Source organism: Phyllostomus discolor, chromosome 3, assembly GCF_004126475.2.
Source record: "Phyllostomus discolor isolate MPI-MPIP mPhyDis1 chromosome 3, mPhyDis1.pri.v3, whole genome shotgun sequence".
Classification (NCBI taxonomy): Eukaryota; Metazoa; Chordata; class Mammalia; order Chiroptera; family Phyllostomidae; genus Phyllostomus; species Phyllostomus discolor.
Genome location: NC_040905.2, coordinates 67,942,888 through 67,962,422, shown reverse-complemented (window position 1 = coordinate 67,962,422; position 19,535 = coordinate 67,942,888). Strand labels below are relative to the sequence as shown.

General features: G+C 38.2%; 1 protein-coding gene across 12 annotated transcripts in view; it reads left to right on the top strand.

The window, feature by feature from the left end:
• Positions 1–19,535, top strand: part of LOC118499499 — a 107,153-nt gene that overhangs the window by 37,993 nt on the left and 49,625 nt on the right. For 11 of the 12 annotated variants that reach the window (XM_036020620.1, XM_036020619.1, XM_036020625.1 and 8 more), the window contains 2 exons: positions 9,399–9,509; positions 18,097–18,275. In XM_036020620.1, the coding sequence (XP_035876513.1) occupies positions 9,399–9,509; positions 18,097–18,275 (290 nt within the window). The remainder of the gene's footprint in view (positions 1–9,398; positions 9,510–18,096; positions 18,276–19,535) is intronic. The other variant, XM_036020618.1, reaches the window with a different exon arrangement.

Below are 19,535 nucleotides of genomic sequence, written 5' to 3'. Positions count from 1 at the left end.
AAGACTCCTTGCAAGTGTCCACATATCACAATCAGATGTTTTCCTGACAGAAAATACTCTCCTGGTATATATAGGACACTGGCCTCCCTAACAAAGAATGGCCCTACCCACATCTGTGGAGCTAGAGTTCAAACTCTGGAGGTAAGAAGGATGTTATGCGTAGGCCGTTGCTGCAGATATTTTAGAATTTAATAGTTTCTGGGAAGAGTTCCATTCCCCCTAAATTATTTCCCGACAGCTTCTCAGATCTTGTTATTTCCTAACTAGCAAATTGAAAATTATCTGATGCCTAATGAAAGGTGGATCCTTTGCTCCCTGATCTATAACATAAGAATAACTGCAGATGAATGCTCTGAAAAAAATTAGGGCCAGAACAGGAAGATTGATAGGAATATAAAAGATGTCCACACCCAGCATGGTGCATTAGTTGAGGCCAAATGAGATTTTCACAAAGGGAGGCCTGGGGCCACTGGGGGGTTTCTTAATCACAATACAGTACTTATCTGGGTGGTGTGTTCCCCAAGGCCAGAAACTGTATCTTACTCATTGTTTTATCCTCAACACCTTGTGCAGTACCCCAAAGGTAAACAGAGTAGATGCCCCCAAAGTGCTTATTTGAGGGACTGGGAGAACCCTGGGTACCTGAGGGCTGAGGAAGCGTGGGGCAGAGTGGGGAGGGTCATGACCCTTCCTGCTTTGTCCCAGTGCTTTCATTCCTTCTCTGGTGCCATTATCACCTAGGGTCACGTTTCACTTTGCTTTGCTTGTCAGAATTCAGGTGTCCCCAAGTTAGATATTGTATGCACTGTGATTCTCCTGAGAATCAGCTGTCATATCTGTAAAGAAGTGGATGGCTACTCAGCCCAGCATTTCAGTCAAAGGTGACACCAGTGGATAGGAAACAATGTGCCCAGGTGACGACCTATTTTATATATGAAAGAATTTTTTAATCTGTTCTTGGTTCGTGGGAATAAAGGGAAGAAATATTGAGTCCCTGGGTAAAAGTGAGATATTCCTGGTGCAGCAAAGAAGCTAAGTTCTATAGTTGTAGGACCCGTCCTAAAGAAACTTCTTACAGGTTACACTTATGCCAGGTGAGCAATGGCACAGATTTTGTCTAACACTGTAGAGGCTTAGTCTCTTCTAAGTGCAAAGGGATTGTCTAAGTACTAAGTAACCTGAATATGTATTTCATGTCCATTGATGTTTATAAAGAAATTAGTTTATTTATTTATCATATCAGAATAGTAATTACATTTCCTTTAAATATAAGTCATGCTATATGACTTATAGCATATGACTTACATGACTAGAGAAGAAAGAAACTTACATTCATTGGACACCTATTATGAGCAGGGAATTTTATGTATGTTCTTCCACGTATCTATACAGCAGAACTTGAAGCTTGGTATGACCACTTCCATTTAACAGATGAGTTTAGTGAAGCTCAGAGTGATTAAATGACTGGCCCAAGGTTGTGCAGCTATGCTATGGCAAGTCTAGAATTCAGACATCAGAACTTCTCCTTCCAGAACCAGTTGTTTTCCTATGACTTCTGTCAGTTGGGACTCTCTGTTGCCACTGAGAAGAAATCTGGCTCAAAATGATCTAAGAAATGAAAGGGACTGATTGACTACAAAAGTCAATGATCCTGAGATAGCCCAGGTGCTTGATTTGATTCCATGGCTCGATTATTTCATCAAAGGCTCAATTTCTTTCAGCCCCTTGACTCAGACTTTTTTGATGTTACAAACTTCCCATTTGGACTCCAAAACAATCTCAGCTGTTCTAACTTCTCCTCACACTTCAGATTGTAAAGATGGATGGAACTGGCTTCAAATGTCCTCAAGTGTTAGTGTCCTCTGTGTGGGGGGGGGGGGGGGGGTCGCCCCTATGAGCTGTTTCACAAGCCAGATGCAAGGGGAAAGACATTGTCCAGACTCTTAGTAGGAAACCTGGCCCACCCTGGACCTGAGGGTGGAGTGATGCTCTCATGCCTTCCCCAAGCAACCACAGAATGAGAAGAGATGGAGAAGTTGTGAGAAGACCTCAAGGCACTCTACACATCTCATCCTCAAGTCATATCGACACAGTGGCACTCTGCACCCAAAGAGTAATAAACAATAGTCACACAAACAAACCATCACACACATATACAGAGGTGGGGTTTTGTCTCTTCTCAATGGAATAGTTTTTCCATCTAGTCACATTTTTAAAAAATTCTGTTATTATCAAAGAATTGCTTTTGAATTTGCATAATTTAAATAGACCTGGTTTATTCTCAACTACTAAGAATAATGTATTCAATACATTAAAAATCATATCAATTCTTCTTAACTATACAGTAGAACTGACATTATCTCAGATATCTAATAGTTATGGTTGAACAGGATTCAATCAGTGTATTATATAAAATAATTTTTTCTCAGTATTCTCCATTAAGCTTACCTTGCAGATTCATATTTGCATGCTGTGGGTGAGTTTTAGGATGGATCTTAATTTTTTGTAGTCTCTCTTAGACCATAAAAGCATTGTTGTTTTCTCATTAAAGGTTAAGTGCAATTTAATAATTATAGAACTACAGGTCAGTCTAGTGTAATAATAAAAATTGCTGAATTCTTATCAAATCTTGAGTTTCTCTCCTCTCCCCAGCTTGAGCCAGCCTCGGTCTTGCAAGCATGGATTGTGTTCTTCACGGTCTCTCATCTCCATTTTCTATTCATCAGAAATCCCACCTCTATACCTTCAAATATACTCACTTTTTCATCTCTTCCTCTTTCCTCCTTTTCCAACTGAAGGTCAGTCCTTATATAGAAAAAAACTGAAGAACACCTAGTTGGGGGAGAGCAATGCGGGGGAAAGGGGACTACTGTAATTTCACAACAATAAAAAATAAATAAAAAGAAAAAGGAAGAGGACCTAAATTAATGGCAGAAAAAACAACTGCATCATTTGTAAATCTTAATATTTAAAGATGTCAATTTTTCCATGAATTGATCTCTAACTAATCTCAATTAAAACTCTGGAAAAGTAGGTGTTTTAGCTTTTGCTTTTGTGGTCATTTTTTTTTCAATTAGATTCTAAAATACTTATAGAAAAGCAAATGGCCTAATTATTTAGCTGAAAATGTTTTCATCCAGGGAAAAAGCCTTTGTTCTGACTTAGATTATTAAAATGCATATGCATGGATATATTTTTACTTTGATGTGAATAAATTTCAATTAAAGTTTAATCAGTTAATCAAATATATAAATGATGATTTAACAAATAGTTCTCTTATTAAGGGAAGGGGATGGAAAGGGAGTTTACCCAAATGTTGGTGGGATTTGGGGGTGGAAGAGTGGACGCCAAACAAGAAGGGGAGGGATAGAAGAGGAACATGATAATAGAACTCAGGTGACAAAAGATAAAGATTGCAAATTTTGTCCAGGGTCAATGTTACTAGTGCCCTTCAAATTAACAACAATGAAAAACAATTGTGGGAATAATTATTTCTTTATAGACACAAAGAGGGGCAACTTTTTATTTTGAAGAGGCTTCTTATTTTTTTCTCTGTTTTTAAAATACATTGAGCTTTAAGGAAATAAATGTTTATTCATGGAGAATGTATTCATGGATGTTTCACAACCTTACCATTCCACTTTTTTCTCTCCCATTCCTCCTCTTGAATTTTCTCTTCTCTTTCCTTTTTCACTTTTCCCTACTCTTCTCTTTCTATCTCTTATTTTGAAAAATTAGTCATAAGCAAAGAAATAAGATAAATGGCTACCCTTCTTTTCCAAAAAATTCAAATAGGTCTGACTTTATAAGTTAGGAAGATTTTTGCAAAATATCCAAAATCTTGGCAAACTTTTTGTGCCTGTCATTCTAGATAAATAACTAAATGCAATTTAATAAAATGTTATGATTTCTTTAATTTTGATAACTTTGTTCAACTGACAGAATTAACTGTATCTCATCTATTCGAAAGTGAAACAAATAAAAATGTTTGCACTGCAAATGACTTTGTACTTAGGAGGTCCTGAGGTTTTGTAATAGGAAAAGCTGAAGCCTGTCTATTGTAGCAGAAATGGTACAATACATAGTTAACATAGGATTTTATTCAATATCAGAAAGTGCTGCCCTGGCAGGAATTCATTTAGCTGCTGAGTCTACTTCTCCTTTTAAAAATGTATTCCTCAAAGCTGAAGAACAACCTCTGAAACCCATTGTCTAGTCAAATCTACTAAATGAGTGGTTAAGGGACTTTAAAATTACACATATTTTCAGCACTTCTGAGCATCTCATTCGCACCACAGAACATTGTTCTGGAAGCACTAGAGAGGCTTAATTACACACTGAAGATAAAAGGATAAAGCAGGAGACATGTAGGTGGGATGGAAATGATTATCCATAAGTATACAGAGAGGGAGCTTGCTTGTAGCTTACATAACTAATTGCCCACATTCAGCTGGCATTTGCATGAACATTTTCTATGAAAGCCCAAATGTTTGTGAGATCTGTTGGCATAAACAAAAGAACCAGATGTTCCAAGCAAACTTGAAAAGAAAACTATACATTTAGGGATGGGCAAACCATAGAGGAAATTATGGACAGGCCCATGTTTCTGGAAGCTCTAGAATTTAAAAGGCTACTGTTATAGTACATTTTTTTCAAATGAAAAGGACAGGCCTCTTTTTAATTATAAGGTTTTCAGATTCTGTATTATATGTAAATATGCATGAAAGATGAAGTAGCTCAGCATTTAACTATTTATTATAAACATACAACTATAGACTCAAGAATCCTTTTAAGTAAAAAAACAGAAAATTATGGTCTTGTTTTTCTTTTCTTTTTTTATAGATTTTATTTATTTATTTTTTTAGAGAGGGAAGGGAGGGAGAAAGAGAGAGAGAGAAAAATATCAATGTGCAGTTGCTGGGGGCCGTGGCCTGCAACCCAGGCATGTGCCCTGACTGGGAATCGAACCTGCAACACTGTGGTTCACAGCCCGCGCTAAATCCACTGAGCTACGCCAGCCAGGACTTATGGTCTTGTCTTTCTATCATCTCATTCCTTCCTGTGCAATGTAGGATGCATACTTCCCTCCGTTCCCAAGACCAAGTAGGGCAGCCATCTGTGTGGTGTGTTACAGGGTCACTTTGAAGTAGCTCCCTCCTCCAAGAAGTCCTAGTGCCTCAAATTTCTACCATAGTTAAGTAGATAAAGGGAGAATTTCTAGGCCATGTTAGAAAACAGAACACAATTAGTACCCTCTATAATTAAAGCTAAAAACAATGAAATAAACTATAAAGAAGAGTTGCACTTCAGAGATAATTACTTTACAAACAGGAATTGTTTTCATGCTCATAAATACTGTAACACAGTTTTTAACTGAGTAAAGGATTCAAGTAGACATTTCTCCAAAGAAAATATACTCATAGCCAATACACGCATTAAACATGTTCAGTACTCAACATGGAAGTGCAAGTAAAAACCACAGTGAAATACTACTTCACTCACACTCACGAGGGTGGCTAAAATAAAAAAAATCAAAAATAACAAGTATTAGAAAGAATGTAGAGGGATCCAGAACACTTATACAATGCTCTTTGGAACACAGTCTGACTGTTTCTCAAAAAGTTAAACACAGAATTACCATTGGAGTCACAATTTCACTACTACGTACACACTTAAGACAAGGAAAACATATATCCACAAGAAAACTTGTACACAAATTTTCATAGCAGCATTATTTCTTTAAAAAGTGAAAACAATGCAAATTTCCAACTGATGATCAATAAAACATTTTATATCCTTACAATAAAATATCAATTCAACATTTAAAAGGAATGTAATATATGCTGCCACGTGAGTGAATCTTAAAAATATTTTCCCAAATAAATTAAGCCAAACATAAAAAGACTACTTATTGTATGATTTCATTTATAGGAAACACCCACAACAGGCAAGTCCTAAAAAATAGATTAGTGGTGAGCCAGGAGGTCAGAGGAAATAGAGAGGGACAGCTGCCGGTCGAGGGGCTTCTGTCTGGGGAAACAAAAATGTTCTGAAGCAAGACTGCAGTGGTGATGGCACGACTCCTGGAATATACTTGAAGAGGGTGAACTACATGGCATGTGAGTTAAATCTCAGAGGTGTTGCAAATGAATGATTTCTCTACTCGAGTTTTTACGTCACAAATTATTGGTTAAAGACAAACTTGACTCGGGAGAGAAGGCCTGATACCGGACACTTAGACCACTGATCATAGTTGTTAGGACTGTATCTGGTCAGTTAGTTAGCGTGTGCTGGCCAGCTTGACAAACATTCGTCTTAAATTTACAGTTCTTTGATTATCATTTACTTTCCCATCTCCAGATGTAATCACTTGTCCTCGATTCTTGTTCTTGCCTGCTTGTACAGATTGGGACTGAAAATGTTATTTTGGACATTTCTGTGGTGTCACTGTAGAAATTCTCTCCCTTCATTGATCTCACACTCTTGCTTCTGTGCTCTCTGGAATCCATCCGCTTCCTCGTTCGTTCCCCTTCGGTTCCCCTTCCCTCCCCTTCCCACACGGAATTGTCAAGGTTTTGTCTTCACTGCTCCACATTTCTCTCCATACACTTGCCTTTTTCTTTACAAACTCCGAATCCATTTCTCAGGCCCATCACATAGCCTAGGCTTCAAAGATATTTTTCTATAAACCTAATGGACATTTTTAATTTTCTCATACATGGTTATTTCAGTATTATGAAAAAAAGCTAATACATATATTTAGCCAACTTTTTAAAAGATTCTACTATATGCCAGAGATTATGCTAGGCATGAAAAGCAAGCAAACAAACAAACAAATAAATAAATAAAGAGAATTTTTACTTGCCCATGAGGTGTTATTAGTCCATTAGGGGTACAAAGGCAGATACGCAAATAAGTGCCGTGAAGTATTTTAGGTCCTATGACAGCATTTTATACCTTCTATCCATTTCCAGTTCCATTTCCAGAGTCATATTACAGGACTGTATCCTGACAATAATATTCTTGATGATCTGCTTATATTAATCTCACCATATTCTAAATTAATCTTCTACAAACCACTGCAAACCTATTTTCTGTTCACAAACTTTTAATGGCTCTCTATTGTTGAGGAATCAGGGACAAATTCCCCATCTTCGCATGGAAGACCCTTTACACACTGGCTAACCCTTCAGTCCTTTCCTCCACACTCACCCTGCCCACCCACAACCTCTGCTGCAGTTTATCTGAGCCACTGACTTTTTGGAATGTCTTAAATTATTATGCTTGTGCACCTTTGCTCAGAAAATTTTTCTTTCTTGACATGATAATTGAGGGTATGTTAGCTTTGGTAACACAAATATATGAATGGCTTAAGACAATAAAAGCTTATCAGTCACTCATGTTAATAGTCCAGTGCAGATGTTCTTTGGATGCTGGCTTTGACCCACATAATATTTCAATATCCAAAGTTTTTTAGTTTAGTTTTGGGTGTTTTTTTGCTCTTTTTTTGTTTTTTTTTGTTTTGTTTTTTTGGGTTTTTTTAGTGTATAGTCCCCTAGGGCCCTTGAAGTTATCTGCATCCAGCAAGTCAATGGAAAAAGGATATGAAGGGTGGTCCATGGGATGTTTTTATGGGCCGGGCCTAGAAGTGGCATGCATCACTTCTATCCACATTCTAATTGTTAGAACTCAATCATATGGCCTATCCAATTGCAAGAGAGTCTGAGAAAAGCTGTCCAACTGTGAGCTCAGATGGAAGAGGAATTAATTTTGCAAACACTCAGCAGTCTCTTCCACCCTACCCTCCTCATTACCCCCCATTGTGGAGAATCTATTTATTCATCAAGTTCTGACCAAGTTCCTCTTCATGTGGAAAGCATTTCTTAACTACTTCAGATTGGAGTGAGAATTCCCTTTACTAATGTTTTATAATACCTATTGTTTATTTTAAATTTACCACTCACTGTGTATTGCATGTTACCTTTCTTCTTGGCACATCATTTCATCCCCAGTGGAATCTTAAATCTGTGGAAAGTATAATTTGGGGGTCAGTTATTCATTTATTCATCCATTCAATATGGATTTAATGAAAGACTAGTTACTATATATAAGACAATATTTAGTACAATAGGGAATACAAAAATTTATAAAAAGTCATCTCTGGACCTATATTATCATTTTAGAATATTATTCAGAAGGCATTAACATAAGCAAGTCCTCCGAGTCCTTTAAAGCTATGGAGAAATTCATTGAAATGATCAACCATACCATGAGACTTTAATTCATGGCAAGGATGACATCATATAAATGAACAGAAACATCAAATATTATTCTTCACTCACCTTTCTACATTGACCAGCCATTGCTTATCCAAGCAGAGAAGACCCCCCCCCACACTAATATAAACAGATTTAGACAAATTGTGGTCATGATTGAAAATATTCAAAGTCATGTTACCTCACTGGTTGAGTCACACTTTAAGATTGCACATCTCTGAAAAGGTTTCTGACGTTCTAATAATAACAGCTTGATATTTTTACACAATACTCTGCACATCCATGAACAATACACATGCATCCAGCACAGAGATATGAGAAAAAAGAAATGGTTTCCAACTGAAGTGGAAAAGAAAAAAGAGATTTAAACTTCTGCCGAAAGAATCTTGGTTAAATACATGGGAGACCTTATTAAAATGAATTAACCTTAAAATGGCTTATTACATCTTTTTTTTACCCACAGAAAATAGGTATGTTACAGTAAGCGCAGATACTAGAAAACCAGGGGTTAAAATAAATAGCCACTGGAAAGATCCTCCCCACCTTCCAAAGCCTAAATCCAAAGGCTTAGGCTATTTTTGGTTTTCTTTCTCAGAAAGGAGCCTATACAATGAAAGTAAAAGCAGCTCTTTATTTCTTTTTTTCTTTTCTCCCTGACTACTCTGAGATCTGTTTTTGCCACAACTTCATAAGTATTTCAATTACTTGTTCCCTCAACAATCCTACAGAGAAGCTCTGCCCCCATCCCCCCTTTTCCTAGATGAAGATATTGAGGTTAAGTGATTTTCTCAGGGTTACAAAGAGACCTAGCAGCAATGAAGGAATGAGAACTAGCAGTTCAACCTTCTGGTGGATGAATAGATTGAGTTTCTGAGCAGCTGCTATTATATTGCAAAGAGGCCACGTATCTGCCTGGCTGAATGTGCAAAGAAACCGGGTCCTGGAAATGAAAGGGAGGCTGCGAGGACAGCATTTTCCTTCTTATTAATGACATAGTCAATTGTTTAAAGTTGGAAAGAAAGGCCCTTTAGAGAAAGTGCTTTCTACAAAGAGGACAAACAGCAGGGAACTCAATTTGGGACCCTGCCTCAATGAGACCCTTTGTTGTCTATCTGCTTACAGACAGCGCCGCTGAGGAAGCTGGGCTCCAGATTGGAGATGTGGTGCTGGCTATCAATGGCACCAAGGTCACCAGTGTGGAGCATGCAGAAGCTGTGCACCTTGCAAGGAAAGGTAGGTGGGCTAGCTCCAGAGCCTACAGTTAATCTAAAGAGGCAGAGAGCTGCAATTCACCAGGGAGTTCGAACAGGTGGAAGGAGCGACTGCAAAATGGGTATAACTGCATTTCTCTCCTGAAGCTCCCTTTAATGCCTTGACATCGACATAATTTGTTGTAGGAATTAAATCACATTTCTACCCCATGTTCCTTTTGTATCGATGGCCAGCCACAAAGTGAAACCAGAAAATGGCAGTAAGCAAAATGTACTTTATTTAATACCAAAATATTTCCTTAAAGTCCTTGTCATGAAAAATAGCATTGTAATGATATTTTCTTTACAAGAATTCTCTTCCTTCTTTTCTGTTTTCTCTCCTTCCCTCTGTTGCCTCTTTTTTCCTTTCTCTCTCTCTTTCTTCCTTTTTTTCTTTCTTTCCATCCATTGTTAAAGTTAAGAGACTTGGGGTTTTAATGTTTAAAAAGAAAGAAAAAATTACAAATTAAAGCTTCTACAGATTCTCCTGAGGCCACAGGAAGCCTGCCCTTAAAGCAGTTCTGACAGGGATAGAACCACCAAGAGAACAATGATACATACCCCGTACTCTTGTGTCCATTCCCATTAAACTTTGTGGAAAAGCTAATACCATGTTCCTATCTGCAGAACAAGTTACTTCCATGGTGCCATGTTACAAATACTTACTTCCCACAGACCTAAAAATATACACCATGGGGTTACTTGGTGAGGTGTCCTGTTCAGTGCTTCCCAAAAGCTGTATGCATACCTCCCTGTCTCTGAAGTATATTATCGGGCAGTGGGACATTAAAATGTGTGCATCTGAGATAGGCCACAGGTGCTACTTGCTGAGCAAAGGCATCCCTTGCCATTTCTCATGATTTCATTAGGCTTAGGGGTTAGTGACAGTAATAGAATTTTCTAGGACAGACCAGGACAAGAAAGTCACTAACAAATGTTCTGTACTGATAAGCTATTCTGCGCTTTAAAGAAAAAAAACAAGAATTTAGCTTAGTGTTTGCCTGCCCTGTAGGATTTGCTACATACTACATGCACCAGGAATCCAAGGATGCTATCAGTTAGCATGTGCACAACTACTTATAAGTCCTGTGTGAATATTTACCCCATGTGCAGCACAGATGAGAAATCAAGATAATATGGCAATGATTCTACTAATGAATTGGAAGTAAGTATCTCATACAATATGGGAATTTCATCCCCTTACTTTTGGATTTACCTGTTCCTAGGTTCTTTGTTACAAATAATTATTTTTCCATTTTTTTGACTTAAATAAAGCCTGATTTTAGTAATACTTTCACTCTTAAGACTTCTTTTATTTTCCCCCAAGAAGCTGAATATTCTTTATAACACTGAACCATTCAGCCTCTCTCTATTAGTTCATAGAAAGTAGAAAACGTCTCTAAAACTTGAATGGAGAGTTTTCAGATTTCCAAAAGATGAACTAACATTGATACTGAGAGAAGAGCTAAACTTAACACCCTCTCTTGTGCTGCTCCTGGAAGCTATTTGCAGGATGGATTTCTCTGCTGCTATAATCTGGCTTCTGCCACACCTTGACCTCCTTTCCCCAAGAAAGGACCCTGACTCTCAGGAAACCTCTCTGTGTCTTTGCCAATCCTTCTCAAACCCAACAGTGGAGATACCTTAGAAGCAGAAAGGCCAATTATAAATCTGAGACTCTAAAGTGAGGGCAATAAGAGACTTCTGAGCAAACAATGTCATTGTAGAAGTCAGGAAGGGTGGGCTCTGGGGCCAGCAGCAGAAAAGGGCTAAGCACCTCATATAGGGCGTAGCTGAGACACCATTTTTCAGGGTTTTCCTCCCCCATCAGGGGCCAGTTCCCCACCTCTGAAAGCCAGATAAACAGCAGCCCCTGTCACGGACAGTCAGTGGGAAACAGTGTGGCCCTTCAGCACAGCTGGATTAGGAAAATGATCATTTTTTTCCTCAGGTTTAATCTGCATATCTCTAAGATTAATTAGGAAATAATAAAAAGAAAAAAAATTGAAAGTAAACAAAATAAAGGACAAACAAGGAAATAATAAAATATTAAAGTAGTTTTAAAAATAATTAAATAATACTTTGAACAACTATATTAAAAATAAGTTGGAAAACTAGATAAATAAAACCATTTTCCAAAAGCATTTATGGTGCCAAAGTAAGTGCTAATATAAATAGAAAATTTGTACAGACCAAAAAAAAAGATATTTATAAACAAAAAGACCACCTCATCTCGCCCTCATTTCCATCCTACTTTAATTACCATTCAAAAGCCCAGGATACCAGTCACTCTATAGATGAAATTTATCTTATTCTGTAGAGTTTTTTTCAGAAAATAGGAAAGCGCAAATGCTTCTCAACTCATTTTATGAGACTACTAAAACTTTGATTCTAGAACCAGATAAGTATAGGATGAAAAAAAATACTATGTCCATTTTACTTAAGAAGTGTATAGATGCACAAATTCTAAGAATAGTAGATACCTGAATCTGTTTATTCAAATTACATATAATACATTATAATCAAGTGGAGTTTAATCCCTAAATAAAGATTGCTTATCATAAGAAACTATTTTAACACAATTCATCACATTAATAGACTAAAGAGAAAAATCACATGACTCTCATCATAGAACAAAAAGCATGTAATAAAGGTCAGCAAATATACATGTATGTATGTACATATTTAAGGTTCTCTAAATAGTGGGACTAGAAGTTTCTTTCCATAACTCGATAAAGCCCATCTACCAAAAATCTAACCAGGAAAAGAAAAGGTATATAAAAAATACAACGACAACAAAACATTTAATAGGGAAACTCTGGCCACATTTCTTTTGAGATTGAAAAAAATAATGTCAATTTTAGCAACCTCTGTTTATCATAATATCAAAGGTCCTGACATCCAATAACACAAGAAAGAGAAACAAACATGTATGGTCTAGAAAGAAAAAACAAAACCATTATTATTTGCAGATTATATAATCATAAAAACTCTGTAGACCAATGTTTAGAACTAATTAGAGAAATATTGACCAAGTCAAGTTCTCCTTATAAAAACAACGGAGAGTAAGATGTCAATAACAATAGCAAAAAACTACAAGGTAGAAAAGAATTAATTTGACAAGGAATGCATAAAAACTTTATGAAAAAATATGTACAACTCAACCAAAGTGCATAAAAGAAGATACGAGTAACTGAAGATGTATAGTATCTTTACAGATGCAAAAATATTGTAAAGATCTTAATTCTCCCAAAATTAATAATAAAATTTTATTAGAAATAATTGAGTGGCTTGTCAAACTTATCCTCTAATAAGTGTGGAAGAGGAAATATCTGCAAATGGCTGCATTGTTTATGAATGGGGCAAGCAGTGGCAAAGGAACTTTTTATACCAGATATTTAGGTATATGACCAAACTATGAAAATAATAAATAAAAAGTGGTATTGCCACAGAAAAAGACCAGTAGGATGGAATAATTTAGAAAGTTTAGAAAGTCACTAAGTATTTATGACAAATGTACCACCACAAAATAATGGGGAAAGGACACATATTTTTAGTACATAATTTCCATACTGAACTATAAATTGGATGGATTTATACCTTCATACATGATGCCTTATACTTTATGCCATACAAAAATGGACTTCAGATGTATTAAATACCACAATTTGTAAGTTACAAATATATTGTCAGTAAAAGAAATTGTAGGAGAATAACTTTGTTAGTGTCCAGAGAAATGCAAATTAACAAAGATGACACTTTACATCCACCAGATTAGAGGGGAAAATTATAAATCAGATGATAGCCTACTTTGGTAAGGATATGAAGAAATAAGGATCCTCGTGCATTCTTCTTGGGCTATAGACATTTCAGAGAGCAATCTGCAACATCTAGGAAATCCTTTGTCCAAGCAAAGTGCACTTCTGGGTCTATAAGCCCAAAGAAGCTGCTGAGAGGACAAACACAATGACATTCAATGCAATGTTCTGTGTGGCAGAGAATATTTAGAGGGACTCTGGGTGACCAATAATGAATATGTACTTGGACCTTTATGCCACACTTTGGAACAATAAAGGAGGTGTGCATTTGGCCAGCACCATGGATAGATCCTTTAAAAAATGGTTTTGCATGAAAAAAAAGACAGAAATGGAATGAGATATTAGTATAATATCATATATGTAAAGTAAAAAATTACATGTATGAAAGGGTGTGCCAACAGTCCTATATCAAACATGTTCTATGAATGCTTGTTGTGGGGACCAAAATGTGGGAGGAAAATCAGGAATGGAGGGAGAAAATTAAGTGAAACAAAACAAAATAAAAGGCAGCTGCATTGCAAAGACAATTGTGTGCCACAGCCTGCGTGTTATAATGGGCTGCACAGTCCGCACCTGAATTCAAGAGCAGCAGATGAATAATACCTCCTGAACGGGGACTCACCCACACACAATTTTAGCTCCATCCAGATTCTGAAATGTTTTGGTCAGTAATTGTGAAGGACGGCAAAAACAAAAAACAAAACAGAGTAACAACTGAGATATACTGGGTCTGTGAGAAGAAGCTAAAAGGGAGGAAGAGAAAGGGGAAGAATTAATAAGATTAAGTTTGTTTAATGTAGTGCTTTACACATTCAATTTTGTTAGTAAGCCCATTAATTGGCCAGGGTGTTTCTGGAATGTACAGGATTTGAAATAAGCTTCTGAGTGTCCTTTTTGGGAGAGAAAGTCACCAACTTATATGAAGAAGGCAATAATCCTGAAACAACTGATAAAGCCTTTTGTTAAATTTATCTGATGTATAGAAGTTTTGAAATACATATTTATGAAGTATCTATTAAGGACGTGTTTTAAAATCTAAATGTTTCCACTTGTCTTTTGTATCTGTTTGCCTAAACTTCTTAAAAGTCTAGCTGATATCAGTTTGACTGCTAGATATTTCTGTACAGTTTCATTCCCTTGTATTTTAAACTTTGGTAAAATTCTATTATACTACTGGTTGCTACTTGGCTGATTTAGATTTATAAACATTAAATCACTTTTCTCAAAACATTTCATCTTAAATCTAACAGTATGTCAGACTCAGCAGAGACACTCTTTTAAATACAGAATTCCTGGTGGTGGCCTGCACATTTGTAATTTTAATCAACCCTCCCTGGGGATTCTTTCACAGCCAGCTCAGCATCAGTACACAGCCCAGCAGCTTGGAGGCACGGCCACAAGGTTAGAGCCACAAGATTAGGAGTCTATTTTGTGAGCTTCCAGTGCAGGTGTTATCGTATCTCCCTGGACTCGCATTAGAAAGGGGATCCACCATATGTTACAAGGTCAAGTTTTCAATAAATCTATTGAAATAATAATTCTATTCAATAATAATAATAGAATAATATAGTAATATAGTATAGAACATTATTATATAAAATAAAGATAATTGAATAATAATTCTATTAAAAATACTACTAATCACACCCATCTATACACATTACCTTAATTTTGCTGATGGGAAATCCAAAAGAAATTTAAGAAAGTATTCACACTGGGACTGACAATTGTTCCATGTGAATCTTTATTTAATTAAGTCTCTCATATGTTCTATTTTGGGTTTTTATCGAGCTAGTTACTTGCAGACTCAAATAGAAGATTTAATCATCAGGGAAAAATGCTGAAAAGAAGAAAAGGAAAGGAAAACAATAAAGCTTAATCAACCTGGAAGTCCTCTGAGTCTGTGAGGGCCTCTCTGCTTCACTGAGAGCAGGCTTGACTGAAAACCAGACAGCACAGCCAGTGGGGTCTGGGACCTCGGCAGCTGAACCAGTGCTGGCCCACCAAGCAGCCTTGAGGGACAGTGCGCATCTGGCACATTTCTCTCCCACGCCTCCGAGGGTGGTGGAGTTTGTCTGACAGCAGAGGTGCGACTCTGACAGTTTAAGATTGGTGGCATAATGAGAAGACAGTGATCCGAGGAGAAAGTGTGAATTCGAAAAAGAAATCATTTTTCTCTCTCCTGTAGCTGTAAATAACCTCACCCCAAAATCCTGACTCCCAAAATTCTAGGCCAAAGTGAGAGGGAATAAGAGTCTGCTAGAACTTCTCTTTTTAAGGACGTCATCACCAAAGAACCGTGTTTGTTAAAGACATGATTTTCAGATCCTCATCTGATGAAATCAATAGTTTTCTTGGCTCTTTCACCTCAAGCCATTCCCCTCCCCACATCCTTCTACCCACCCAGCCCCTAAAAGCATGCAAGATTTCTGGGATGGCCAACAAAGGAAGGCGGTGGTTGTGTGTGTTTTTTATCCAGGGTGAAGAGAGACTTACAGAAAGAAAGAAGGGATGGAAAAGCTAATAACTTTGCAGTTGAAAAATACTGGGGCTGGAAACGAAAGCATACAGGGGAAATTAAATTATAATCAAAGAAAGAATGGAGCACGGTGGTTGGTAATAAAGCTGTGTTTATGAGCAGAACCTCTCAGCCACTGAGAAATGCCCAGGGACTTGCCACTCAGACTGCAGCCTCACGTCACCTGAGAGCTTACAAAGATATGAAGTCTCAGGCCTCATCCCAGACTTGCTGCATGAGGATATGCATTGCAACAGACCTGCTGGGTGATTTGCATCTACATTTAGTTTGAGAAGCACTGAACTAGGCCATTTCAAACATGGCCATTTCAATATTTTTAGGATCCCAGCAAATTAATAAATAATAACAAAACCGGGAGGTTTTCATGGTTTGTACATTGAGTTATTTTCATACACACACACACACACACACACACACACACACCACAACAACTATGTAAATAATCTAATTTGAAGATAACACCTAAAGCCTACAGTCTCTGTGAAAGCCCAGGTGCTCCTGGCCCCTGATGGAACCTGCAAAGAGGATGACACCACCATCACCCAACAGCTCTTTGGAACTCAGCAACGCCCTTTGCATCAGCTTCACGTCCTGGCTCTGAATGTGAAAAACTTTCCTTTACTATGACACCATGCTGTGGCAGCAGGACCACCTTGTACCCTTGTCCCAGACAGAATTCTTCGGTGCACCAAGTCATGTTTATGACTAGCTGAAACTCAAGCTTAGCCTGATCCGTATCAGAGAAACCCATATGCAGTGTGTGTAAGCAAGAGGGAAATGACCTCACAGGGCAGCCCTCTTCAGCAGTACATAAATACATTGGCAGATGTGTCAACTGCAGGAGTGCAATTCTTTGCAGTCTGAAGTCCAAAGACAAAGACGTTTGTGGTTGCCGGTCAATCTGGAGCATTGCTTCTCATTTTTCCTGGGATGTGTTTTTGACAGGAGCTTAAGGGCAGTTCAATAAATTAAAATGTATTTACATGGCAATGAAGAATTATCTTGACACACAGAGTTATTTAATTACCAAGGTGCTTTGTGTGCTGCTAAAGTTAAGACTGTGTCAGCCTTTCTGGGACAAATCTTTATTTCCAAGGCCATGTGGCTCAGCCAGGAATGATCCCTCGGGTTGGAGCTTGTCATTCATATAAGAGGAGTCTCCTCACTGACCCCCATTTCCATAGACAGCTCTAAACAGATTGGTAATCTCAATGTCAGACATTATGATGAAGTCAGCGCAGCCAAGGCCAAATGTCCCCCTTCGGGGAGGTGGCCTGCCTCTCAGAGGAATTGTAAATGAAGCCATACCCCATTTGCAGTCATCAAAGCATGTCAGGGTTGCTGCCTGTCTGAATGACATTCAGAGAATTTTCTTGAGGCATCAAGAGGTAGGCTCGTGATGCAAGTCTGTGTGCATGCCAGCAGCATCAAAGCACAGTTGGTAAACAGTGACCTCATACTACCCAGGAACAGGGACAATTTCACCTGAGCTATGCACCACACGCATCCCATAGGAAGGGAGGTCCAGGCTCCAGGGAAGGCTCTGAGAAGCAAAAGACGAGCACCCGGAAGCTCAGGGTCCAAACCTCAGCACTAATTTGGGTAGCAAGAAAAAAGGATAAAAAATACATGCCTCAGCTGTCCTAGAGTTCCTGGCTACTTCCAAGGTCAAAGGCTTGTAATTGATTTTGATCAGAGATAATATTGGTGACACAATATATTAGCAGTGATTTAGATCCTCCTTCAACCCATGTCAAGGAGGCTCGTTGAATAAAATCGAGATAGGAAAGCCAAACATCACCTATCTTCCTTCCTAGGATGTTTAAATCAACTTATGTTAAAGATTTTCCTGGCATTATTATAGACAGAAGGATAGAACAGACTTGAGTCATTCACGATCAGACCCAACAAGGGCAGGTGGCAGAATAGAGAGGACTCTGAGCCAGAAGGACCTGGGTCCATCCGATTCAAACCCTTTTGAGCTGCGGGGCCTCAAAAGAGCCGCTTTACATCCCCAGCTTTTACTTCCCTCATCAACAGGAGGGCTCCAAGTACTAAAGAACTCTGATTCATCCCAAAGGTAGGGTTCGATTTCATGTTTTCCATTTATGAAAACTATAAACATTTTTTCATCCACTTGTTTTTGAAAAGCAGCAGTCCTTCGGTCAATTAAAAGAGTCAGCCCCTAAATGATCCCAAATTCATTCCTCTAGGCCCAGATGTCTTGACTCTGGTGGTGGGATCTGACATCAGCCGCTGCCCCAACACGCCGTGGCCCGCCTGCCGTGGCTACCTGCACAAGAGGACACATTCCGGGCTCGTGAAGGGCTGGAGGAAGAGGTGGTTTGTGCTGAAGCATGATGGCTGCCTCCGCTACTACAGACATAAGAAGGTAAGTCGAGGGGAGGTGGTTGCAGTGGTTAAGAACAAGAAACTCTCGGAAGTGCCATCAGTACATTAGCAAAGTATTGTCTTGCAAGGTAGTAGGATTCTGGAAACAGTGTTCCGTTCTATGACTTTTAAAGAAATTTTCCTTCTTTAGAGGTTCAGAGAACTGTAATTTATTTTCTCTGTAGCTGCATAAATCAAGGTTGGCATAAGTTTCTATCTCGTTTATTCCTATTTTCATTTATTCCTCTGTGAAAACTTCCTTATCAAAGCCAGGAAAATGAGAACCAAAACTGCATATGAGGTACCCTAGAGAAGTGAAGGTGGGCTGAGGCAAAGTGTAGCTAACATCTCCAGGCCGCAGTACCAGGCACTGTTCCCTAGGTCACAGTGACTGATATCAGCAATGCTTCCGAAGCAGAGCACCTGAGAAGCCACCTGGAATACCCTGTTTCATTTCCCAGATTTTATTAGCACAGTGGTTTCTAACTATAGGTAAAGGTTGAATCTTCTGGGGAATCTTCTCAAATTATGCAGACCCTGTCCCCCACCCAGGTGTTTCTCATTCTGTAAGTCCGGTGTGGGGCCTGGGCTGTTAGGTCTGGGGAAAGCTCTTCAGGTGACTGTGTGTGGTTCAGATGACCAACTGCAAGCCTTGTCTTGTCAGCAGAAGTGTTTTCTTAGCCCTGTGCAATACAGTGTTTAATTATTTTAATCTGATGCAAACATAAAATTCAGACATTTCACATAGAAATCCCTATTTCCAACTTCTCTTGAAAATTTTCTTAACATTTGGTGGAAGTTACTTAGTGACTCCGTTTTAGAGACCGTGTGAACTGTCCAGTTCAACCTGGCGTCTGCTGCTTCCTACTTCCTCTGCTCTGTTGGCTCCAGTCCAGGCCACGTGTTTGTGACCCGCTGTTAATTAGTGTTAAAAACAGGAGTTTTGGTTGTTCACCTTATTCATGGCACATTCTTATTGATTCTGCCTTCATTTTACATTGCCCTAGTTGATTAATATTAAGCTTCTTTTTGTGTGATATATATGTATATTTTAATGACCTTAATTCTTTTCTAGAACAAGGAAAGGAATATATCAATATAGAAATCAATACATTTTTAAAAATGAGGAATAATTTTGCATATTGAATCATTGTGAAGACTCGCTATTCCTAGATCATTAATCACTTATGTGGGACATAGACTGAGAGGTGTCTGTCTGCCTTTCGTGCCAATATGAGCTGTGCAGCTATTTTGCAAAAAC